The sequence below is a fragment of the Bos javanicus genome, chromosome 8 (assembly GCF_032452875.1).
Source record: "Bos javanicus breed banteng chromosome 8, ARS-OSU_banteng_1.0, whole genome shotgun sequence".
NCBI lineage: Eukaryota > Metazoa > Chordata > Mammalia > Artiodactyla > Bovidae > Bos > Bos javanicus.
In genome coordinates, this window is record NC_083875.1 from 102,683,006 (window position 1) to 102,708,534 (window position 25,529).

At 42.8% G+C, this 25,529-nt stretch overlaps 1 protein-coding gene across 1 annotated transcript in view; it reads left to right on the top strand.

The window, feature by feature from the left end:
* SNX30 (sorting nexin family member 30) overlaps positions 1–25,529 on the top strand; it is a 108,417-nt gene that overhangs the window by 50,275 nt on the left and 32,613 nt on the right. Inside the window, exons 3-5 of the mRNA XM_061426519.1 lie at positions 10,415–10,525; positions 21,268–21,426; positions 24,245–24,440. Coding sequence (XP_061282503.1) covers positions 10,415–10,525; positions 21,268–21,426; positions 24,245–24,440 — 466 coding nt within the window. The remainder of the gene's footprint in view (positions 1–10,414; positions 10,526–21,267; positions 21,427–24,244; positions 24,441–25,529) is intronic.

Below are 25,529 nucleotides of genomic sequence, written 5' to 3' on the forward strand. Positions count from 1 at the left end.
CGTTTTGCAACCTCATGGACTGTAGCATACCAGGCTCCTCTGTCCATGAGATTTTCCAGGCAAGAGTATTGGAGTGGGTTGCCATTTCCTTCTCCAGGGGAACTTCCCAACCTAGGGATCGAACCCAGGTCTCCTGCATTGCAGGCAGATGCATTACTGTCTGAGCCACCAGGGAAGGCCACATGCTGTTAAAGTAATGCTCAAAATTCTCCAAGATAGGCTTCAACAGTACGTGAACTGAGAACTTCCAGATGTTCAAGCTGGATTTAGAAAAGGCAGAGGAACCAGAGATCAAATTGCCAACATCCCTTGGGTCATAGAAAAAGCAGGAGAATTCAAAAACAAATTTACTTCTGCTTCATTGACTATGCCATTGACTTTGTAGATCACAAGAAACTGGAAAATTCTTAAAGAGATGGAAAACCAGACCACCATACCTGCCTTCTGAGAAACCTGTATGTATGTCAAGTAGCAACAGTTAGAACTGGACATGGAACAACGGACTGGTTCCAAATTGGGAAAGGAGTATATCAAGGCTGTATATTGTCAACCTGCTTGTTTATGCAGAGTACATCATGCAAAATGCCAGGCTGGATGAAGTACAAGCTGGAATCAAAATTTCAGAGAGAAATATCAATAACCTCAGATATGTAGATGACACCACCCTTATGGCAGAAAACGAAGAGGAACTAAAGAGCCTCTTGATGAAAGTGAAAGAAGAGAATAAAAAAGCTGGCTTAAAACTCAACATTTAGAAAGATTATGCTAAGATCATGGCATCTGGTCCCATCACTTTATGGCAAATAGATGGGGAAACAATGACAGTAACAGACTTTATTTTCTTGGGCTCCCAAATTACTGCAGATGGTGACTGCAACCGTGAAATTAAAAGATGCTTGCTCCTCTGAAGAAAGGCTATGACCAACCTAGACAGCATTTTAAAAAGCAGGGATTACTTTGCCGAGAAAGGTCCATCTAGTCAAAGCTATGGTTTTTCCAGTAGTCGTGTATGGATGTGAGAGTTGGACCATAAAGAAGGCTGAGTGCTGAAGAATTGATGCTTTTGAACTGTGGTGCTGGAAAAGACTCTTGAGAGTCCCTTGGGCTGCAAGGAGATCCAACCAGTCAATCGTTAAGGAAATCAGTCCTGAATATTCATTGCAAGGACTGATGCTGAAGCTTTAGTACTTTGGCCACCTGATGTGAACAACTGACTCATTGGAAAAGACCCTGATGCTGGGAAATATTGAGGGCAGGAGGAGAAGTGGACAACAGAGGATAAGATAGTTGGATGGCATCATCAACTCGATGGACGTGAGTTTTCGCAAGCTCTGGAGTTGGTGATAGACAGGGAGGCCTGGCGTGCTACAGTCCATGGGGTTGCAAAGAGTCAGACATGATTGAGTGACTTAACTGAATGAACTGAGGGATATTTGTGGATGAGAGAGGACAGATGGGAACACGGGTTCCCAAACACCTGCTCTTGTCCAGGACCCCCACTCCTGGTGAGATTATCAAGCAGAATTAATGGTCCGAGGATGAGGTTGTACAAATACTTTATTGCTTTGACTCCCAGGCCTAGTTCAGATTTCTGATGACAAAAACTGGCCAAAGTACAGAGTTGCTTTTCCTGAGCTCAGATGAACCTATGGCTGGGAGACAATGCAGGCAAAGTGTTCCCCACCCAGGTCTAAGTCATGGGTATCTTATCTCTCCATTTGTGGAGAGCAGCCTTCTCAGGGCTGGCAGATCCTAGCAGTTTTCTCTACAACTTCTAGAAGATAACATCATAATATAGAGAATTACTGAGCATTTCCCACATGCTGTACTTTTTTTTTTTTTTTTTTGCAGTCAGAACCCTTCAAATTTTATATAACTAATATGTACCCATTACAGAGAAATTAAAAAACTCAAGTAAGTTAAAACAATAAAATAAAAAAAACACAAGCTCACCAGCAAGAAATAATGATTTAGAATTCTCTGAACTATTTGTCTCTATCCATTCACAAAAATGAGTATTTTGCTAGTGGCCAATTCACTTAATATGTTGCAAATGTCTTTCTCTGCTAGTAAATGCCAGTGAGCACACTTTTATGCTATCATTTCTAAGAGTGCAGCAGTATCCCATTCTGTGGATGAGCTGTCATTTATTTTGTGCGAAGTGCTTTAAATATATCACCCATTAATCCTTACAAAGTAGGTACTTATAGTATTCTTACTTTTGCAAATGAGGAACCTAAGACACAGCAATAATTGAGAAAATTGCTCAAAGACATGCAGCTAACATGTGTTGAAACTTAAACCCAGATCTGTCTTGTGCTGTGCTTTCAAAAAGCATGATTTTCCAGAAAGTCCCACCCCCACTCCCCCAACACTGTGGTGTCTACTACCATGGTCTGACTGTTGAAACTGATGATAAATTGAAAGTAGACTGGGTGTTAGAAGTAGAGAGGCGCCTTCTGCTCCCTTTAGAAGCCATCCTCTTCTTGACTTTTATCCCATCACCAGATAGTCATCACTAAAGCTTTTTTGTTGTTCAGTTGCTAAGTCGTGGCCTACTCTTTGCGACTCCATAGACTGCAGCAGGCCAAGCTCCTTGTCCTTCACGATCTCCCAGAGTTTGCTCAAATTCATGTCCATGGAGTTGGTGATGCTATCCAACCATCTTATCCTCTCTCACCCCCTTTTCCTTTTGCCTTCAATCTTTCCCAGCATCAGGGTCTTTTCCAATGAACTGGCTCTTCCCATCAGGTGGGTCAAAGTATTGGAGCTTCAGCATCAGTCCTTTCAATGAATATTCAGGACTGATTTCCTTTAGGATTGACTAGTTTGATCTCTTTGCAGTCCAAGGGACTCTCAAGAGTCTTCTCCAGCACCACAATTCAGAAGCTTCAGTTCTTTGGCACTCAACCTTCTTTATGGTCCAGCTCTCACAACTGCACTTGACTATTGGAAAAACCGTAACTTTGATTATACGGACCTTTGTCAGCAAAGTGTTGTCTCTGCTTTTTAATACACTGTCTAGGTTTGTTATAACTTTCCTTTCAAAGAGCAAGCGTCTTTTAATTTCATGGCTACAGTCACAATATGCAGTGATTTTGGAGCCCAAGGCTTATGCCCCAATTAATTCCTCTCTTCAAATGCCTCAGTGGTCAAAAGAGGCTAAATGCTGCTGAGGTCAAGTTATATATAAGGATTACAAAGTGAATGTTAGATTTAACGACAAGAAGGCTGTTGATGACTAAGGTGAGAGCAGTTTCACTGCAGTGGTGGTACAGCACCCCGTTTGGCAATGAAAGTCAACGAGAGAAAGAACAACGGCTATAGTGGGGTTGTGGCTTTGATAGGAGAGGCATTTTGTTAGGATGGAAGACACTTGTATAAGTGCCACGTGGCCAATGTTGGTAGAGAAGAACTGGGTCAGAGGTTGGAGGTAAGGATGGAAGCCACTGAGGAGGGGAGAGAGTCCTGAGCAGAACTGGGGGAAGGAACAGCCTCCATTGAGGGAGCCTACTTTTCCCATTGTTTCTGGAGGAAAAAGGAAAGTAGGAGTTTTTTGTGGCAGGAAGTTGAGGGATTTTTTGCTTATATCTTCAGTTTTCCCATGAAGAGAGAACCAAGTCTTTACAAAGAGTGAAGGGGGAGGTTTTGAAGTGGGGCTTAGAAGCTTTCAAAACTGCATTAACTCAGGAAAAATGGGGAAGAGACTTGACTAAGGAAGTATCCAGAGATTGCTTGGCAGTGTTGCAGGTCCAGTTGTAGAATTCATGGTTTCCGTGTGTTTCCCTGATTTTGTTTTTCCTTCAGACAGTGCCTAAGTCTGGAAAAGCAGGCAGTAGGTGGTTGCATTTTTGCCAGAGCTGCTTAAATGATGGGCTTCCCAGATGGCGCTAGTGGCAAAGAACCTGCCTGCCAGTGCAGGAGACATGAGAGACGCGTGCTCTATCCCTCGGTTGGGAAGGTCCCCTGGAGGAGGGTATGGCAACCCACTCCAGTATTCTTGCCTGGAGAATCCCGTGGATGGAGGAGCCTGGAGGGCACAGTCCACAGGGTCCCAAAGAGTCAGACAGGACTGAAGCGACTTAGCACGCACGCACTCGTGAATGACAGCTTGGAAGGGGTGTTTAGGATATCAGCAGGTCAGAGGTTGAAGTGATTCATCGTGGAACTGATGGCTGAATAAGGAAGAAAGTGAAGACAGGAGTGGATGGATTGTCAGGAACTGTAGATCCCGAGGCTGAATAAACAAGGGTCCTGGGAAATGGAAGAGTCTGTGCTGTAGGAGGTGCCAGTTAGTATGGGAGATATCTGAATTTCAGCATGATGGCAACGTCTGTGGAGCGGCCGTGGGCATGGGGTAAGGCGCTGTTGGCTTGGAGGTGAGTGTTGTGTGTGGGAAGACCTGGGTGTTGAGGGCAGCCGGGTTACGAAGCCTGAGAGCCTGGTGCTGTCAGGGAGTCAGCAGAAGGGCCGGTGTGTCAGCAGGTGACAGTGTGAGGAGAGGCAGAGAGGTCTCTGTCCTGATGGCAGGGGCCTCGCAAGGACTTTCAGGGGCCGTGGCAGAGTGGGAGGAGTGAGCCGGCTGTCACCAGCGGCTCTCGGTCTTGCTCTCAGAGGTTTGTGAGATGTGAGAACGCCTGTAGCTTTCCACCTGACGGCACAGCAAGGTGGAGGGCGGGGTATATTCTCAGGGGAGAGCCAGCTTTCAGGATTCGAGCAGGTCGGGGAACTGCAGGACGTTGTTACTTAAGGAACAGGAGTCCCAGGGAACCAGGTGGGAAGATCTAAGGAGGAGGTAGATGGAAGCTCAGAGGGAGGCAGCCAGAAGCCTCTTCAGGTATCGTTTCAGGTGTGCTGAGCACCGCGGGGCTTTGAAGCAGAATGAGATGCTGCTGCTGCTGCTAAGTCACTTCAGTCATGTCCGACTCTGTGTGACCCCATAGATGGCAGCCCACCAGGCTTTGCCGTCCCTGGGATTCTCCAGGCAAGAACACTGGAGTGGGTTGCCATTTCCTTCTCCAGTGCATGAAAGTGAAAAGTGAAAGTGAAGTCACTCAGTCGTGTCCGACTCCCAGCGACCCCATGGACTGCAGCCCACCAGGCCCCTCCATCTGTGGGATTTTCCAGGCAAGAGTACTGGAGTGGGGTGCCATTGCCTTCTCTGAGAATGAGAGGAGCTGGCTACCATTTGATAAGGGAAGAGGTCCTTTCTACAGGGAGGGAGTTGCTTAGGCTTCTTAGGATTCAGCTGTGGCCTAGATAGATGACATTTATTACAAAAGACTGAATCTCTCTAGAGTGAAAGGACTGTAAGTTTTGAATTTAATGAAAAGTCTTGGGAGAAGCTTCAGTCCACAGTCACTGGGCCCATCAGCCCCTAGGGAATAAAGAGGCGTTCTTCTGTGGGAAGGTGAGGCCCGGGGGACTGGGTGAGCTCCTGGGTGGTTGATTTTACTGTGGCTCTGTGCTGTAGTCTTCCAGAGTGTTAACAAAACGGGGTGGAGATGCTTAAGAATGACCAAGGAGATACTCGTAGGGTGCAACGGTGAAAGTGGATATTCTTCGTTACCACTCTTGTGCTCAGTTGCCTATTTGTAGATCTGACTTTAGGTGTGTACACATGATCTGGTGGTCTTTGTGGAACATTCTAGACTGTGGAACACAGTAAGGTGTGAAGTGGTTGCCTCTCATCATGGGATTGTGGGTGTACACTTCCTTTTTTATTGTTTTGTTGACTATAGATACTAGAAAATAGAGATAAACACTTGTTAGTACTTTATTTTTCTTTCTGAGTTAGACCCTGAATTTCAGAGAGGAAAATTTTATTACAGACTCAGAGTTGGGGTTTTATTGACCTGCATCTTTTACGAGCACTACGTGTCTTACAACAGACTAGATTTCCCTCCAGAAATTCACAGTAATGTCTGTGGCCCAGTTTTAACAAGCATGCAGAATTCCAAGGTGAGTGCGTGTTGCTAGCCTCGTTCTCAGCTCTACTTTTTATTTCTGTCCTTATTTTTCCTCTATCTTGCTCACCTACTTCTAATTTATGTCACTTGATCATATTCCAAGTATCACTATATCTTTTCTAGAACAAGTGGTAAAAAGTAAAATAAATTTTGGGTCAGCAATTGTGAGCATCCTTTCTGTTTTATGATGATTTTTTTTAATGTTACTGCTTTCCAAAGCATCAAACAAGTTTCACTGATTTCTTAAGTCCTCTGTCCTTAAATGAGTTATTTTTTTAAATGAGCAGGTTTTTTGTAACTATTAAAAGTATTATAGGAGAATATTAGAAAGTTTGGAAGTAAAGTTGAATGTAAAGTAGATAGTTGTCATTATCAGTTCTAGATTTTTCTTCTAACTTTTTATGTCCAAAATTTTAATACCAATGAAATCATACACAATTTTGTATCCTGCTTTTTTGGAGAAGGCAATGGCACCCCACTCCAGTACTCTTGCCTGGAAAATCCCATGGACGGAGGAGCCTGGTAGGCTGCGGTCCATGGGGTCACTAAGAGTCGGACACGACTGAGCGACTTCACTTTCACTTTTCACTTTCATGCATTGGAGAAGGAAATGGCAACCCACTCCAGTGTTCTTGCCTGGAGAATCCCAGGGATGGGGGAGCCTAGTGGGCTGCTGTCTGTGGGGTCGCACAGAGTCCGACACGACTGAAGCGACTTAGCAGCAGCAGCAGCAGCATCGGAGAAGGAAATGGCAACCCACTCCAGTGTTCTTGCCTGGAGAACCCCAGGGACGGGGAGGCCTGGTGGGCTGCCGTCTGTGGGGTTGCATAGAGTCGGACACGACTGAAATGACTTAGCATCCTGCTTTTTTCCTTAAAACTATATTGAAACATTTTTGTTGTTAAAAACGTCTTGTAGGCATGATTACTGATAACCGTAGAATAATTATACCATAATTTCCTTGACCATTTTTTTTATTGTTGGATGTTTAGTTTCTTTGAATTTATTTTAAATAATATTGCAGTGAACATCATTATAAAATATCTTTGCCACAATTTTAAAAAGTATTTTCTAATGATAGAGCCCTAGACATAGAATAGTAGCAGTTAAAGACAAATATATAAAGGGCTTCCCAGGTGGCACGTGGTGAAGAATTTGTCTGCCAATACGGGAGACTCAGGGGATGCGGGTTCAGTTCCTGGGTGAGGAAGATCCCCTGGAGAAGGAATGGCAACCTGCTCCAGTATTCTTGCCTGGAAAATTCCATGGACAGAGGAGCCTGATGGGCTATACAGTCCATGGGTTTGCAAAGGGTCCGACGTGACTGAGTGACTGAGCACACACACATAAGCCACAAATAAAGGAGATAATTAAGATAATTTTGAAAAGCTTACAATGAGGGCAGCCTTCTTACCAGTGACACTAAAAGTAGTAACCCTACAGGGGAAAAAATGGATAAATTTGACTGTTTAATGATTTTAAAAATTCTGTGTAATAAAAGCTATTTGGCAATCATGATAGGTTGCCGCAATCATGATAGGTATTTGGTTTAATTATGGTATATCCATGTGGATTAAAGATGATTATATAGATCTGACTGTTTAACGATTTTAAAAATTCTGTGTAATAAAAGCTATTTGGCAATCATGATAGGTTGCTGCAATCATGATAGGTATTTGGTTTAATCATGGTATATCCATGTGGATTAAAGATGATTATATAGAGCTGAACTTGTTGATATAGAAAGATATCCGATGTATTAAAGAGAGATAGAAAATATGAGTGACTATGCATAGAAAAAAACATGGAAACCATAATATAATTGCATTTTTTCTCTGTTTAGAGGGATTATGGTTTTTATTTTATATTACTTTAATTTTCCTGAAGTTTAAAAATAAATGTGTCTAGTCTAAATAAGAAGGAAAAACAAACAAAAAAACAAAAGCAATTGCCTGAAAGTAAAATTGGTTACAGCAGAAATAAAACTTGTGTTTCATCATACATACTACTTTTTGTGGTTATCAAAGATTGATTTCAAAGAGTAGAAATGTTGCATAGACTATAATTCAGTGAAATGGTTTTGCAAACTATAATAAAGAGGAGCAACCAGTTGATATCATTTAACATTTAGGAGGGCAGAAAGCAGAGCCCTTTTACCAGTTCTGTTTACAATGAAAAGGAGTTGCATTAATTTGTCATCTTTAAAAATCTACTTCTCATGAGCCCATAATCATTGGCAAGTCCCCAGACAGAGTCTGTTGGGGGCACTCTGCAGGGGCTTGAAGATCTTCCATTCCAACTGCCTTCCTATCGTTGAGGGAACTGCGCCTTTGGGAGTCTTGGTGGCATCCTGAGATGCTGGGACTGCTCATGCCCTGCTTCTGGTGCAGTGCCTTCCTACCATTGAGGGAACCGCGCCTCTGGGAGTCTTGGTGGCGTCCTGAGATGCTGGGACTGCTCATGCCCTGCTTCTGGTGCAGTGCCGGGCTTTGCTGTTACTATTCTTGTTCAGTTGCTCAGTTGTGTCCGACTCTGACCCCGTGGACTGAAGCACACCAGGCTCCTCTATCCTCCACTGTCTCCCCGAGTTTGTTCAAACTCACGTCCTTTGAGTCGGTGGTGCTATCCAATCGTCTTGTCCTCTGCTGCTCCCTTCTCCTGTTGCCTTCAATTTTCCCAGCCTCTAGGGGGCTTCCCTGGTGGCTCAGAGTTTAAAGCGTCTGCCTCCAACCTGGGAGACCCAGGTTCAATCCCTGGGTCAGGAAGATCCCCTGGAGAAGGAAATGGTAACCCACTCCAGTATTCTTGCCTGGAAAATTCCATGGACAGAGGAGCCTGGCGGGCTACAGTCTGCGGGGTCGCAAAGAGTCGGACACGACTGAGCAACACGACTGAGCAACTTCACGTCACTTCACTTTTGTAGCATCAGGGTTTTTTCCCAGTGAGTTGGCTCTTTGCATCAAGTAGCCAAAGTGCCAGGCTACTGCCCATGTTTCTGTCAGCCTTGTGCCTAAAGATTCATAAATAGTGATTTCGATTTAAGTTTTTTCCTTCTCCCCCCCCATCTCTCTCTAGTTCTACAACACTGATTCCTCTGGGGAGTCTTCTAATAAATCATAAATGCCTAATTAAACAAACGTGCCCATGTCTCCCGCTCCTGCCTCTGCTTCACAGGGGAAGGTTGTGTTTCACGGGCATATGCTGGTGTGCAGAACTTTGACAAGGGGAAAAGAGGCAGAAAGAGTTGGGGTTTTGTCCAAGATTGAGTCCTTTGACTTCACAGTTTTGCTCAGTCTGTGAGCCTGGCTTCTGGGGAGGATGAAATCATAATTTTTGATGCCAGAGCTGTTCAGTGGCTGCTTCTGTGATGGATGACTCTTGTTTATGTGTTTTTAAGGTTTTCTTGGTTCCATGGATTAAAACAGACTTTTGATGTGAAAGAGTTCAATAAGTTTATAAAAGATAGCTTGAGCCATTTTTATTTTGTGCTTTAAATTCTGAGAACTATGACTGTCATATAGTCGGTACCCTCACAGGGAAAAGTGCTGTATCTGAGACATAATTTTGGTTTGGACTAATTAATGAATGAAAATCTTGCTTTGGTATAAATTTATTTTATTTAGTATTGGTTTTTATTGTTAAGTGTTGAAATCACATTTCAGAAAACTTATATTCAGGGAAGGGGATGTGATTAATATTTTTTCTGCCAAAAAATGATATTTTAGTATTATTTCCTTCTAGAGTAAAAAAAAATCATCTAAAATGCAGTATAGTTTCAGGCTTATGGTCCTGGCAGGATATGGCAGAGTAGGCGAAACCTTTTCTATTTTCATCTAATCTGGTTCCTAAATGAGCAGGTAATCTGTTATCTCTACTTTTTGTTTTTCCTCTGCCTTTGACAAAACCTGTCAGCATATTTAGCAGAAGGTGGAAACATTTTTTTTAAAAACAGAGTCACAGATTTGGATTCTCAGCGGAATTACTCTGTGTGTGTGTTATTCGCTTCAGTTGTGTCCGACTCTCTGCGACCCCGTGGACTGTAGCCCTCCAGGCTCCTCTGTCCATGGAATTCTCCAGGCAAGAATACTGGAGTGAGTTGCCATTTTCTTCTCCAGGGATCTACTAAAAGAAAATTTCAAAGTTAAGCTTGGAGAAGATGAATCAAATGTTTTCTGAACACAGTTCTGGGGGATAGTTCCAATTCCTGAAGGAGGGGAATGAAATCTCAACATTTTCCTTATAGATCCTTGAAATGTTTAACTGGACCCCACGCCTAGACTCGTCATTCCATCCTGGTAAACCCTGCCATGTGGCTGGCGTGTTTGGTGGAAGGAAAGTGTGTTCTTGCCCAGTTAGGTTATCCAGAAAGAGCTTTTTTCCTTCCCTTCTGCCAAGACAGCTGCTCTTTCCTTACCCTGATTTTGTTCTGCTCTTCTCATTTGCAGAGTACTCGGGTGGAGTTTGACCTGCCAGAATATTCTGTCCGTCGAAGATACCAGGATTTTGACTGGTTGAGGAACAAACTGGAAGAATCCCAGCCCACTCATCTCATTCCCGTAGGTACTAAGTCAGTACAGCTTGTTACTCACTTTTCCTTCTTTCTCTTTCCTGACAGTGTTCACTCTCACCCCTCAAATTATGGGCAATCACTGCCTTACGTTTGCTACCAGATCTACCCAGCAACTGTTCATTTTGTGGATGCTGTATAATTAGTTCATATTTTGGGTTTTGACTTCTGATCTGCTATACAGTATGCTGGTTTCTTGGATGGGGTGGGGTAGATTTTCATATTCCTTGTGAGAAGGAGATTGATTTTTTTCAGGTATGGAGAGTCCTAGTTCTCCTTTGCTGCCTCCTCAAAGGCTGGCTGTCACACCCTCCCTAGATACAGTTCTGAGGTTTGGAGAGCTGCCACCAGGTGGAGAGAGATGCCTCAGATTACAGCTAGCCGGGTTTTCTTTAGACATGGGTAATTCAGGGAGCAGGGATCTAGCGCACAATCCATCAACCATAGCTTTTCCTTTCAAAGAACAAACCCAAAGCCACCTAGCTCTATTTATTGAAGAAACATACTACTCATCCATTACTTTAGTTGCACATTAAAAAAAAAAAACTAGAGCAAATAAAATTTAAAAGACTACTTAAAATCAGCATACATGTGGAGTACTTCTCTGATTACTTTCTATTTGAAGTATAAATGACTATTTAGATCCTAGATGTTTCTTGAGCTTTGGGGCTTTAGGGAAATTTGGGTCATGAAACACTTTAGCAGGGCTTTATCTTTCAGTAAAAACCTCGGCTGGGTAACTGCTCAGCACTGCCTACTGCGTCTTCCAGTCATCCCCTCGTGGTTGGAACAAGCTGACTATGCTGGGAACACTACAGCAGTTTTCTTAATTTTCTTCTTTTTTTCTTTGTTGGGCCAGATCAAATTCTTTTTATTTTATTTTATTTTTAAACTTTACATAATTGTATTAGTTTTGCCAAATATCAAAATGAATCCATCCCAGGTATACATGTGCTCCCCATCCTGAACCCTCCTCCCTCCTCCCTCCTCCCTCCCCATACCATCCCTCTGGGTCGTCCCAGTGCACTAGCCCCAAGCATCCAGTATCGTGCATTGAACCTGGACTGGCATCTTGTTTCAAGTGGCCATGTTGCTAGTGCTGTGATGAGAATGAACCCCACCCCCCACCCCCTACTCCCTACTCCCGTTCCCTCTGCTCTCGAGGCCTAAAGTTTTCCTTTTCCTTCTTCTGATCACTTAAAGACATGCCAAAAGAAAAAAAGAAAAGCCAATAGTTTGTAAGCAGTTGAAACTATCCCTTAAAAATATTAATTTGGCAAAATTGGCGGCTAGTGAATTTTTTTTTTAAATAGACTTTTATTTTAGAACAGTTTTAGACTTACAGAATTATTGAGGAGACAGTACAGTGACTTCTCATAGGCCTCACAGCCAGTCTGGCTTACTATTAACTTTTCTACTAGCACGGCGCGTTTGCCACAAATAACGAACCACTTTACGTTTAGTCGTCATTTCCTTAGTCCCAGGCTGTTCTTGGTTGTGACGGTTCTCAGGCTTTCCTGGTTTGGGATGACCTGGATAGCTTTGAGTACTGGTCAGGCTTTTTGTGGAATGTCCCTCCGTTGAGATTTGTCTGGTGTTTTGCTTGCAGTTAGCCAGGCGTGATGTGTTTTGTGGAGGAGAAGCACAGAGGTTAAGTACAATCCCCATTACATCATGTCAAGGGTACATACTATCATGAACGGTATTTATCACTGTGGATGTTAATCTTATTCACCTGATTTGAGGTATTGCTTGTCAGGTTTTTCACTGTGCAGTTACTCTTTTATTTCTCTCCTTCTCTGTACTGTATTGGAAGAAAGTTGCTCTTTATGTGTAGTTCATACTATGCATAAGGGGAATTAATGCGCCACCTCCTGGCAACTAGGCGAATTTGAAGTTCCGCCCTTAAAGACCAAAGTTAGACAGCGACACCTGCTGGTAAAACATAGGAGCCTCTTGTGCAGACACAAGCCAGAATCAGGAGACTGGAGTCTTCCAGAATGCCCAAGGTGAATTTTTAAGTCTGTATCTTTAACCAGTATCTTTAAGTCTGGTTTCCTTTGGTCTGGGTGGAAGCATCGAGTAGAAGGTACTTTTGAAGCATGTAGAGATTTAAATTTCTTCGTAAATTCTTAGTGCATATCTGGGGAGGAGAGAGAGTCAATGTAGGTGAGCATCTCTGACTTAAACATAAAAGTCAGACTGGAAACAAACCATTTTTCCCCCCAGAAGTCCACTTTACAGCAGCTTTTCTAGGAGGTGATTGTCTGTTATTAATAATCAACTTTGTGTTGGTCCTTTTACCGCCCTTGGGAAGGTGAGGGATTATGACATAGACAGACTCCTATCCAGGAGAGTTTCTTATCAGAGGGAGACCCAGTAAACATACAGCATAATTATTGTTTAAATTTTCATTTCTTTTTTTTTTTAAGAAAAGCTTTATTGAGATCTGATTAATATACCATACAATTTACCTATTTGAAAATACAAGTCAAGAGCTTTTAGTGTATTCATAGAGCCATCAGCAGATCAGTTTTAGAACCCTTTCATCATCCCTAAAGGAAACCTCTTAATCCTTGCCTGTTAATTCCAAACCCTGTCTTCCCCATTGCCTGGCGACCACTGCTCTATGTTCTGTCTCTATAGGTGTGCCTATTACTGGACATTTGATATAAGGAGAATCATACACAATGGTCTTTTGTGAGGCTTTTTTTTTTTCATAGCATAATGTTTTCAGTGTTCATTCATGTTCTGGCACGCGTCAGTCAGTGCTTTGTTTTTGTTGTCAGATGAGCGTCCCTTCTATGGATGTATCACGTTTTCCCTGTTCGCTGCCTTTGATGGACAGTTGGGTTGTTTCCACTTTTTGGCTGCTGTGAGTGATGCTGCTGTGAACGTTTATGTGTAAGTCATTGTGTGGGTCTGTTTTCATTTTTCTTGGGTGTATACCTAAGACTATAATTGCTGAATCACGTTTAACTGTGTATTTAACCTTTTGAGGAACTGCCAGGCTGTTTTCCAAAGTGGCTGCTTCATTTTATGTTCATGCCAGCAGTGTATGAGGGTTCTGTTTCCTCCACATCTGCATCAACCCTGGTTATAACCTTTCTTTTTGATAACAGCCACCCTAGTGGGGATGGATTGGTATCTCTGTGGTTTTGATTTGCATTTCCCTGACAGCTAACATGCAACCATCTCATCTTTGTTCGCTCCCTTCTTCTTCTACCTCAGTCTTTCCCAGCATTTCCCAGTTTCCAGCATTTTCCCAGTCTTTTCCCAGTGAGTCGTCTCTTTGCATCAAGAGGCCAAAGTTTTGGAGCTTCAGCATGAGTCCTTCCAATGAATAGTCAGGGTTGATTTCCTTCAGGATTGGCTGCTTTGCTCCTTGCCGTCCAAGCGACTCCCAAGAATCTTCTCCAGCGCCAGGTTGTCCTTTTATTATTGCATTTAAATGGTTCTTCATATAATCTGGATACTAGTCCCTTCTCAGGTATATGATTTTCAAAAACTTTCTCCCATTTAATGACCTGTCTCTTTATTTTCTTGACGGTGTCCTGTGAAGCACAGAGTTTAAATTTAATGAAGTCCACTTTGCCTATTTTACTGTGTGTGTGCTTCTGGTGTTTTAGCTAAGAGACCGTTGCCTTATCCCAGATCATAGAGATTCACATCTATGTTGCTCGCTGAAATTTTTATAATTTTAGCTCTTATGTTTAGGTCTTTAACCTATTTTGAGTTTGTTTTTGTACAGTTAGTTTTCATTATCCAGTTAGTGAAGCTGGATATCTTCCTGTGACTTTACTGGAGGTTGGCATTTCTTTTATGAATTGCCTCTTCATTTAAACATTTTTACTCATTGCTTTGTGAATACTCTGTATATCTGCAAAGGACATTAACCCAGTTGAGAATATCTATTTTTTTCTTAGTTACCTTTTTCCTTCAACTTGACTCTGTAATAGATAATATCCCTTCCCTCCCAGCCAAGGTAATTTTTCCCATACAGTTTCTGGCTTTGAAGCTTGTTTCTAACCTAGGATGTTAAAAAAAAAAGTTATCTCTTTTCTTCTATTACTTTTATGTCCTTATGTTTAGTGCTTAAAGCTAGAGTGTATTTTGGTGTGAGATGGGAAGATCTTATTTTTTTCAGATGGTGAGTTGCCCCACAGCCACTTAGGAGTAGTCAGTCACCTATATCATAGCTCGTGTGTTAGACTCTGTCATGCCTTAGATTTGTATAGTCTTGGGCTGTTTCTGAACCTTCTGGTTCATCGATCTCTTTAGTGTGGTATCCCTGCTACACTATTGAATGTAACAGTGTAACAGAATGTACTTATATACTTATTACATAAGTTTACAGAATGTATCAGCATCTGGTTGGATCTACCCACAGTATTCTTTGTTTTCCAAGTTTTTATGGCTATTTGCACATGCTTTATTTTTCAAGTGAACTTTAGAACTTCAGTGAATCAGCTGGAAAACTGGGAATGATGGTGGAGAAATGGAATTTTTGCTTTTTCTTTTTGACAATTTTAGTTGGCTATGGTTAAAACTTTGTGAGAATTCCTGAGCTCTCAGAGCCTATTGCTTATATTAGGAGCACGGAGATAAAGTTCCCACTTTTTGGAGGGCTTCTCTGGAGCCATGTGAAATGGTAGATAAACAGCCAGCCAGACTGTGGTTCTTGGGGGCCCCCAAGTTTGCTTCTTCCCGTTGGCTGCCCTGAGGCTTGTGCTGTTTTCAGCCCCAGTGGCTCTGAACTTGGTAGCTTCTGGGGCTCTCCCAGGGAAAGTCAACCGCTTACTTCCTAAGTCGACTGTTGCTTTGCCTGAATAGTATCACAGGATGGTTAATGGTGATGGGTTTTTCTCTCAACCCAATCTTTTCTGCTTTGTGTCTTTAACAAATTCTGTCCTATTAACAGTACCATTATGCTCTCTAGTGCTGCAAAAAATTTTTCTCTTTTTATATCGCTTTGCTTTTCTGGAATTTGAAAAGCAGAAAGAATCAGATGTTTTTCAAGCGGCACCCTAAAGCTAGAGTTGTGCTGGATGTGTATTTTGTCATCTCGTGATGGCAGTTCCACTTTCATGCCTTGGAGAAGGAAATGGCACCCCACTCCAGTGTTCTTGCCTGGAGAATCCCATGGACGGAGAAGCCTGGTAGGCTGCAGTCCATGGGGTCGCTGAGGGTCGGACACGACTGAGCGACTTAGCAGCAGCAGCAGCAATGGCAGTTCACTTTGTTTTTCTTTGTAATCTGACAGTGGGAGCCACCAGAATCTTCACTGTGACATGGTTTTTGCTTTTTAATTTACAGTTTGTCTCAGAAGTGGGCTTTAACACTGCTTCATTAACTAGGGCACAACTCATTACACAGCAGAGAGATTTCATAACTCGATGGGCACAGATTTTGGAGATGAAGCAAATACATTTATTAAAATCTTTAGTTTTTAATTTCACTTGGAAATTTAATTCTTCAATTTTTATGATGGGAGCCTTCTAGAAGGCTGCATATGTGTATTATGGACCCATTTATGTATTGGGTAGTGGTAAACACGTAGGAATTAATAAGGAGAAATTTGTAATACAGTGTTTGTTTTTCTTAATATGAAATAATCAGTAAAATGTCTCACTTCACTCTTTAGTTGGCTCCTTTTTTTGTACTGTTCAGTATATGTGCTTTTAGCTGATCAAGCACGTAAGTTCATAAGCAGTGAATTCACTGGTTGAACCTCGAATTAAATCAGGCCTGGTGACTGTTCTTTATTAGGAACAAATTTTTTTTAAATTTTATTAAAGTATAGTTGAGGTACAATATTATATAAATGACAGGTATACAGTGTAGTGACTCACAGTTTTTAAAGGTTATGCTCCACTTATAGTTACCATAGAATACTGGCTATATCTCCAGTGTTGTACATACAGTATTTCCTTGTAGCTTATTTTACACCGAATAGTTGTACCTCTTACTCTCCTGCTTCTGTGACTGCCCCTCCTCTCTCCCTGCTGTTACTGCTCGTTCGCTCTCTATCTCTGTGAGTCTGATAGTTGTACCTCTTACTCTCCTGCTTCTGTGATTGCCCCTCCTCTCTCCCCGCTGTAACTGCTCATTCGCGCTCTGTCTCTGTGAGTCTGATAGTTGTACCTCTTACTCTCCTGCTTCTGTGACTGCCCCCCCCCTCCCCGCTGTAACTGCTCGTTCGCGCTCTGTATCTGTGAGTCTGTTTCCGTTTTTGTTACAGTCACTAGCTGGTTGTATCCTTTAGATTCCACCTATAAGTGATGTTGTTGTTGTTCAGTCTCCCAGTCTCGTTTGACTCCTTACGACCCCATGGACCGCAGCATGCCAGGCCTCGCCGTCCCTCACCATCTCCTGACTTTTGCCCAAGTTCATGTCCGTTGCATCGGTGATCCAGCCATCTCATCCTCTGATGCTGTCTTCTCCTTCTGCCCTCAGTCGTTCCCAGCATCAGGGACTTTTCCAGTGAGTCAGCTGTTCGCATCAGATGACCAAAATACTGGAGTTTCAGCTTCAGCATCAGTCCTTCCAATGAGTATTCAGGGTTGATTTCCCTTAAGATTGACTGGTTTGATCTCCTTGCTGTGCAGGGGAGTCTCAGGAGTCTTTTCCAGCGCCACAGTTCAAAGGCACCAGTTCTTCAGCACTCAGCCTTCTTTACGGTCCAGCTCTCACAATGTCCGTGACCACGGGGATATAAGTGGCATCATAAGTATTTTCCTTTCTCTGTGTGACTTGTTTCGCTTAGTATAATACTCTCCAAGCCCATCTATGTTGTTTCAGATGGTTAAGATTTCCTTTTAATCTTGATGCTCTTTTATTTGTTTTATTTTTGGTTAGCAATATTTTCTGTTAGTGTGATATGAATAGGAAAAATAGTTTTCTGTCACGTAGTGGCTATGCAGTAAATATCTGTCAAATTGTATAGAAGAAGCAATTAGAAAAATGAGAAGAGGACATCGGACACATAAAGACTGAGCAATTGAAATCTTCGTTTAGATTTCCTACCCAGAAACAGTAGCTTTTCTGTGACAATCTACTATACTTTTATTTCATAGATTATTAAATACTTTCTTATAAACTAACATAAAGTATGGTATATATGAAAGTACTTTTCCAGAGTATTTAGTGCTCTAAAATGTAAATGTTTTAAGATTAAACCTTGATATATTTAATAGATTGTTGTAACGTTTTGGAAATAGGATTTTTGAAGGTTCCAACATATATATATGCATATATAGTTTTTTAAAAACTTCATTATGGAAAATGTCAGAGTCGCTTCAGTGCAGTGACCCCTCAGTGTACTCATCACCTAGTTTTAGCACCTATCAACTCATAACCAGTCTTGTTTCATCTCTGTCCCTACCCACTCCCTCATCCTCACACCAGGTGATTTTTTTTTTTTTTCCCAAAAAAGTGACTTAAACAACATTTTTTAATCTAATAGTTCTGGAAGTCAAAAGTGCAAAATCAGTTTTCATGGATTAATATCAAGAATACTGGAGTGAATAGCCTGTTCCTTCTCCAGCGGATCTTCTGGACCCAGGAATTGAACCCAGATCTCCTGCACTGCAGGCGGCTTAGCAGAATAGTTGGTATATTAATGTACACGGGGCTGTATCCCTTCTCAAGTTTCTAGGGGGAACTTGTTCTTCCGTTTTCCATCTTCTGGAGGCTGCCTGCATTGCTTGGCTCAGGCCCCTTCCTCCATCTTCAAAGCCAGTGGCATTGCATCTCCTCTCCTCTCTGACAACTGGTTCCATCCTTCCATTTTTTTTAAAATTAAGATAAAATTTACATAACATAAAATTCACCAAAGTGTATAATTCAGTGGCTTTTATTATATTCACAGTGTTTTGCAATCACCATCACTATCTAATTTCAGAGTATTTTCATCATCCCAAAAAGAAGTCCCATACCCATTAAGTAATCACATCCAATCCCTTCTTTTTCTCCAGCCCCAATATTATGAATAATGCTGTTTGAACATTTACTATACAAGCTTTTGTGTGAAAACTTGCTTTCAGTGATTTTGGCTATATACCAAGGAATAGAATTGCTAGATCCTATGGTAATTCTAAGTTTAAGTTTTTGGGAAACTGCCAAACTGTTGTGCCAGGGGCTGTGCCATTTTACATTCCTGCAGCAATGTATGAGAATTCCCGTTCCTCTATGTGTGTGCCAACACTTGTGATTTACCTTTCTTTCCCGCCTTTTATGGCCATCCTAGTGGATTTGAAATGTTATCCCAGGTGATATTTTTTTTTTTAATACTTTGGCTTAAAACATATATGGAAGTGCTGCTGTTTAGCCCACTTCCTTTTTTGCTTTCTGTCCTCAGAATTTACAAGTTAATACAAATAGTTGGCATTCATTTGACATCTACCATGTGCTGGGAGCAGTGTTGAGCTCTTCACTTGTATTATTTCATTTACGGGGTGTAGTTACCCTCGACTTGGCCAGCAATCCACATTCATATATGGGCTTCCCTGATAGCTCAGTTGGTAAAGAAGCCGCCTGCAGTGCAGGAGACCTGGGTTCAATTCCTGGGTCCAGAAGATCCTCTGGAGAAGGAATAGGCTACCCACTCCAGTATTCTTGGACTTCCCTTGTGGCACAGCTGGTAAAGAATCCGCCTGCAATGTGGGAGACCTGGGTTCGATCCCTGGGTTGGGAAGATCCCCTGGAGAAGGGAAAGGCTACCCATTCCAGCATTCTGGCCTAGAGAATTCCATGGCCTATATAGTCCATGGGGTCGCAAAGAGTAGGACACAACTGAGTGACTTTCACTTCAGATTCCTATGCATAAGCAACCCAGTAGGTAATTATAAGGGTGAGGAAGAGAGAGGTGTATTCTTTTAAGGAAGCTTGAAATGGGAAGAAACAAATTTATGAAGCCACAGACATCTGACGATAAGATTGCTTATTACAGAAGGAAATTCTGTTTGCAGAAGGATTCACTCCCAGGTTCCTTTAACTAGCAAGCTTCTTTGGTTCATTAAACCACGTTCAAGGTACTAAATCTGAAGAATGGATAACTCTTTTCAGAAGGTTGTCTGCTATGTGAAACGAGGCACACCTAACTGCTTATTTGTTCATTAGGCCTTTTCCCTAATTCTTGTTCAGCATAAGCAGATGGGAGTATGCGCAGCAGGACTCATGAGATAAAAATGTCACTGGATTTGGTAATTAGAAAGTTTTGATGATTTGAGAAGAGTGGTTTCTGCATTAGGCAGGGATGGGGCAGAGAAATGCAGCCTTGAAGGCAGTACCACAGATGGCTTCGTTTTGCAGTGAAGAAAGGTTAGGGGTGGAGAAATCAAGGGGAAAGAGTGAAAGTAAAGGTAAATGATTCTTTTCAAAAGGGTTGAATGAGATGGGAAGGAGAGTGAAGATATAAGGTTAAGAGATAGATTTTTTTTTTTCATGGTCAGTAGCCAAGTGCTTCTTTTCCAGGGGTGCTGGTATTGCCAATTCCTAAATATTTCAAATGTCTTGTGTTATAAAATCTGGGTTGCTTCTTGGCTTTCCCCACACTTAAGTGCTTAGGATTCTACTTTGGGGGGCTAAGTTCCTGTTCATGTATCTTATTTCAACATTTGTGTATGTGTGTGTGTGTGCACGCATGAGCTTAAGGGTTTATAACTTAAAAGAAAAAATTTTCTTTTTAGACATATTACAGAATTTTAGGAGGTTGCAGACTTAAATGCTTGTTCCAGTTTTCTGTCTCCTCATCAGCACTTGTTGTTTCTTTTCCTTTCCTGTCGTTCTCCATGTCCATTCTGGTCATCCTAGTGAGATATCATCCTAGTGAAGTGGCATCTCACTGTGATTTTGGTTTGTATTTCCCTAGTGACTAATAATGTCGAGCATCTTTTCATGTGCATTTTGGCCATTTGTCTGTCTTCTTTGGACAAATGTCTACTGGGTCACTTAACCTTTTAAAAATGTAAATGTTCTTTTAATATTTCATAATCAAAACACTTCCAAATTGTGCATTAGTGGATACTCTCTTTCCCTGTGGGGCAGTGATGAGGAAGGCCTTTTAATGAAGCCGCTATGGAAATAGGTTAAAGCTCAAAGATCCCTTGGCGGCCAGGTAGTATTAAATTGCCCACAGTGTTGGCTCAAAGTAAATACAATGGAGAAATTCAAGTAAGGAGTAAAGGAAGTTAGTTCTATCATTAAGAACTTTTAAACATAAACCTAAATGAAAAAAAGGGGGGGGGCTCTGGAAAAGAGGGTATTTTATAGACACAGGGGTTTCCCTAATACACTTATTTTTTCATTTACCAAATTCTTTTATTCCTTGAACTGGAAGTAGAATCTTGAGATATTTAAATAATATGATTTGTGTCTGGCTCCTTTCCTGTCTTTCTTATCTTGCCCTAACTTTCCCACTAGGTCACCTGTGCATCAAGCGGCGTAAAGATAACAACTGGATTTACTGGTAGATGTTACCCGACTATTGGTGTTCCAGAGACCGTGCTCTGCTGTTTCATTTTTTTTATTATTATGAAATTGACAGTGTGGTTGTAATTTTACTCCACCGGCATTTTCTCAGGCTTGTTTATACTGATGACTACATAAAGATCTAACTGATTTAAGAAAGACCGTTCTTGATGGATGGGTCCCAGGACTTATTTGCTAGCCTAGTTTTTCTTTGCACCTTCCAATCAATTATTCTGAATATTTTTCTTCATGTCATTGTAGCCACTTCCTGAGAAGTTTGTGGTGAAAGGTGTCGTGGATCGATTTTCAGAAGAGTTTGTGGAGACCAGAAGGAAAGCTTTGGATAAATTCCTGAAAAGAATTACAGATCACCCTGTGCTCTCCTTCAATGAACACTTTAATGTTTTCCTTACGGCCAAGGTAAGGCAGACTCTTTCATACTCCTCCCCCAAATTAGCATTCTTTCTACTCTCCCTTAAAAGCTGTTCTGATCTCTCCAAGGCACACCTGTAGTTAGTGGGTGGCATAGAATTGCTCTGGGTTTGTGTCTTTAGTGTTTTTTCTTGGTGCTCATCTGCCCTGGCATGGTTTCCGTGTTAGAGTTCAGGAGAAATATCCCCCTGCTGCAGCTGAGAAAGTTAGACTATTTTCACTTGCCAAAAGCAGAGATGTTTTCCTGAACACTTACCAGCGATGTTACCGGACGAGGCCATTCTGATCAACAGTGGGCATGAAAGGGCGAGAATGTTCATTGAGTGTTTGGTAAGGACATTTTCACAGGAACTTCGTGAGTGTTGGCTCAGAGTCTCATTTCACGGGTGAGGAGACTGAAGCTCAGGGCGTGTGTACGAGTTCAGCTGGCATCACTGGGATGTAAACTGGGTCTTTGTGGCTCCTGAGGCCACAGTTTTTCCTGGGTATCGAACCACCTGACCAAGAGGAGTTTAGCATTACTTCAGTTCAGTTCAGTTGCTCAGTCGTGTCCGACTCTTTGCGACCCCATGAACTGCAGCACGCCAGGCCTCCCTGTCCATCACCAACTCCCGGAGTCCACCCAAACCCATGTCCATTGAGTCGGTGATGCCATCCAACCATCTCATCCTCTGTCATCCCCTTTTCCTCCTGCCCTCAATCTTTCCCAGCATCAGGGTCTTTTCCAATGAGTCAGCTCTTCACATCAGGTGGCCAAAGTATTGGAGTTTCAGCTTCAGCATCCGTCCTTCCAGTCAATATAGCATTACTTACCTGCAGCCAAGTTCCTAGCAGGTGGGCATTTTCCAGGCACTTGCCAGGGACAGAGTTAGGACAAACACAGGTGCTGGATTCTACATAGTCAGATTCAGGTTGGCCGTCTCCCCTTCCATAAATTTAAGAAAATTGAAATCATTATCACACATCATTGAAATCATAACAGGCATCTTTTCTGGCTACAATACTATGGGACTAGATATCAATTATAGGGGGAAAAAAGCTGTAAAAAACACAAACACATGGAGATTAAACAATACATTTCTAAATAATGAAAAGGTTACTGAAGAAATAAAAAGGGAAATAAAAAAATTCCTGGAAACAAATGACAACGGGAACATGACAGCCGCAAACCTGTGGGCTGCAGCAGACTCCAGGTGGCCACCCCCTGACTAGTCTCGGGACTCCCCTGTTGGCAGAGCTGGTCCAGAACCCGAAGTGCTCAACTCTGACCGTCTGCAGAAGTGAGAGCTCATGTTCAGACCCTCGTGCCAGCTGCCTTCCACCCCCCATCCGTTTACGCTCATGCCTCCTAGTCTCACATTCAGGCCATAGGTAATTCCTCCCGCATCGGCGAGGATGCTGAGGTCCAGGGACTTTCCAGTTTCCTTTTTCAAAATCCCAAATTGAGAAACATTTACAAACAGCGTCACCTGACGTAAAGACCTTAGAGGGAATGCCGTTCTCCAGACAGTGAGGACCACATGCCAACGTCCGCCCATGTTGTGGTTTGTTTGTTTGTTTTCTTTTTGCCAAATCTTAGTTGGCACTCAGCCTCCTGGATGACATTCTTATTTATCTTCTCTTTTCCCTGGAAGCCTTCCCTCCACAGTTCAAACTTGTGTTCTTTTTAAAAAATGAGAGTATTTCCTGGTGAACTGCTGCTCAGGCACAGTTCTTCCAGAGTAAACACAAAGTGAAGTCCCCCCTGTTCTCCAGAAGTGCAGCACACCGTTTCACCCAGATTGCAGGTTCTTCATCCAGGCAAGCCTTCAAGTTTCATCATTTTTATTGAATAAAGGGACAAAGCAGGAGAAAGCTTAGACCCCTGGTCACTAGGAATTTGTGTGAAAAATAAGGAGGAAGGTTTTTTTTTTTTTTGTATATGTGGTTTTTATTTGTGGGCCAAGCAAGATGAAATGATGTTTAAAATGTCTTCAGTTTTGTTATTGAAGAAGAACACACGTCCAGAAAAGTATGCCAATCATAGCTCAATAAGTGATCAGCAAATGAACATACCTTTGTGATCACTACCTGTATCAAGACAGAAAATCTCCAGCACCCTGGAAGCCCCCGCTCCCAATCATTCCTGCCCTCCTCCTCCCTAGAATAAACACTGGCCTGATTTCTAGCATCACAGAGCACTGATGGGTTTTGTCGAACGGCCTTTCCTGTCCCTGCGTCCTGCCTCCCACCCTCTACTTCCCTTACGTGGCTTCAGTTGGGTATAAATGAATGAATCTCAGCTCTTGAATTTTGCTCCTAAAGACAAGTTAGGATATTTTGTACAGGAGAAAGGGACTCTTTAAAAAAGTTGTGATTAAAGGAACGTGTGCAGGGTCAGTGTTCCTTATTGGAAAGGAAGGAGTCCAGCTCTGGAGAGAGAGACCTGGTGTGCAGATGCAGGGGTGTGAGCGTGGTGGCCACGATGACGCAGGGGAGGAGACGTGTGTGTGTCTGTGTGTGTGTGGTTAGCGCCCTACCTAACTCAGCTACTTTTCTTTTGCTTTTTTAATAATTAAAAAAATATATTTATTTGGCTTTGTTGCGTCTTAGTTGTACTGCAGCGTATAGGAGCTTAATTCCCCAGCCAGGGATTGAACCCACCTCTCCTGCATCACAAGGTGGACTTTTAACCACCAGACCACCAGGGAAGACCCCAGTCTCTTATTTTTGGTGTCCTCCATTTCCTAAAGGAATTGGCTTACCCAATCCTGGCCGTGTGAGCGGGTGAGCCCTTTGAGTCTGTCTCTTCGTGTGTCATCCTTAGGACCTGAACGCCCACAAGAAGCAAGGGATGGCATTGCTGACTCGAGTGGGTGAGTCAGTCAAGCATGTCGCTGGCGGCTACAAGCTGAGAAATCGGCCTCTTGAATTCGCAGCCATCGGCGAGTACTTAGACACGTTTGCGCTCAAGCTGGGAACCATCGATCGAATAGCCCAGCGGATCATCAAGGAAGAAATAGGTGAGCTCTGTGTCAAGGTCTGGATCAGGCCCGCGAACCACGTTTGCAGAAATGGCACATGTGTGCCAGGCAGAATCAAACTGCTGAACCAGGGGAGTGGTAGCACCAGGCCACACTACGCCCATAAAACCAACACACACACATGTATATACACGGAGCGGGGGAGGTAGTTAAGGCCAGAGGGGACTTTTGGACTCCATCCCTGGCCCTGCATTTCATCCTGTGTTTGATTTCCCCACGGCAAACAGCCACTCTGAGCTGCTAGGCTTTTCTAGTTTTATCTCTCTCTCAACTTCCCTTCTTCCATCACCAGAGGATGAGATGGTTAGATGCCATCCTCTCTCTCATCTATAGGGACGATCATTTAAAAATTAAACTTGAGTATCTTTTCTGGCAGAAAGGCGGTTCAGAAGGACAGCCTGTGTTTGCCAAAGTTCTGATCCTAAGGAGGTTTCAGACTTGAAACTGACTCACCTGCCTCGCCGTGGCTTCATTTCAAGCCCGCTCTTCCTGAGAGCTATGAGGCCTTTCTTTAACCTTCCTGGTTGCTGCCACTGCTTCATCCCCACCCGTCTCTTGGCCACTTGCTTTTCTGTATCCCAGAATGTGGGGGCCTTTTGTCGTCTTCCACACGTGTAGGCCAAACACACGTGAACAGTATTAGTGATCACGCTGGCACGTGATGTGAAACGTAGGAAAGGATTCCCCGGTAGCTTCAGTCCATTGGTTACTAAAAAATGGCAGCAACATTTTATCATAATGGCAAGAATCCTGGTGACAATTGATGGCCAGCTTTTCTTTGTGAGGAGAAATAAAACGACATTTTCCCCTGTTCTGTGTTTTAATTCTCCTTTACCTGCTGCTGGTCTTATGTGGGCCTGCAGGTTTTAGAGATGGCTTTAGAGGGCTGACTGTCGGGGTCCTGACAGGACGTGCAGCCACGCTGCCTCTGGCATCTGGGCCAGGGGCCAGAGTCTGCTTCTTGCCCGCACTAACACAATGACCTCTCGGCACCTCATGGTCTGGGTCCTGCCGCCTCTCCTGGGCCTTTGGGGACCAGGAAGCCTGCCTGGGGAAGCGCCTTTTGAT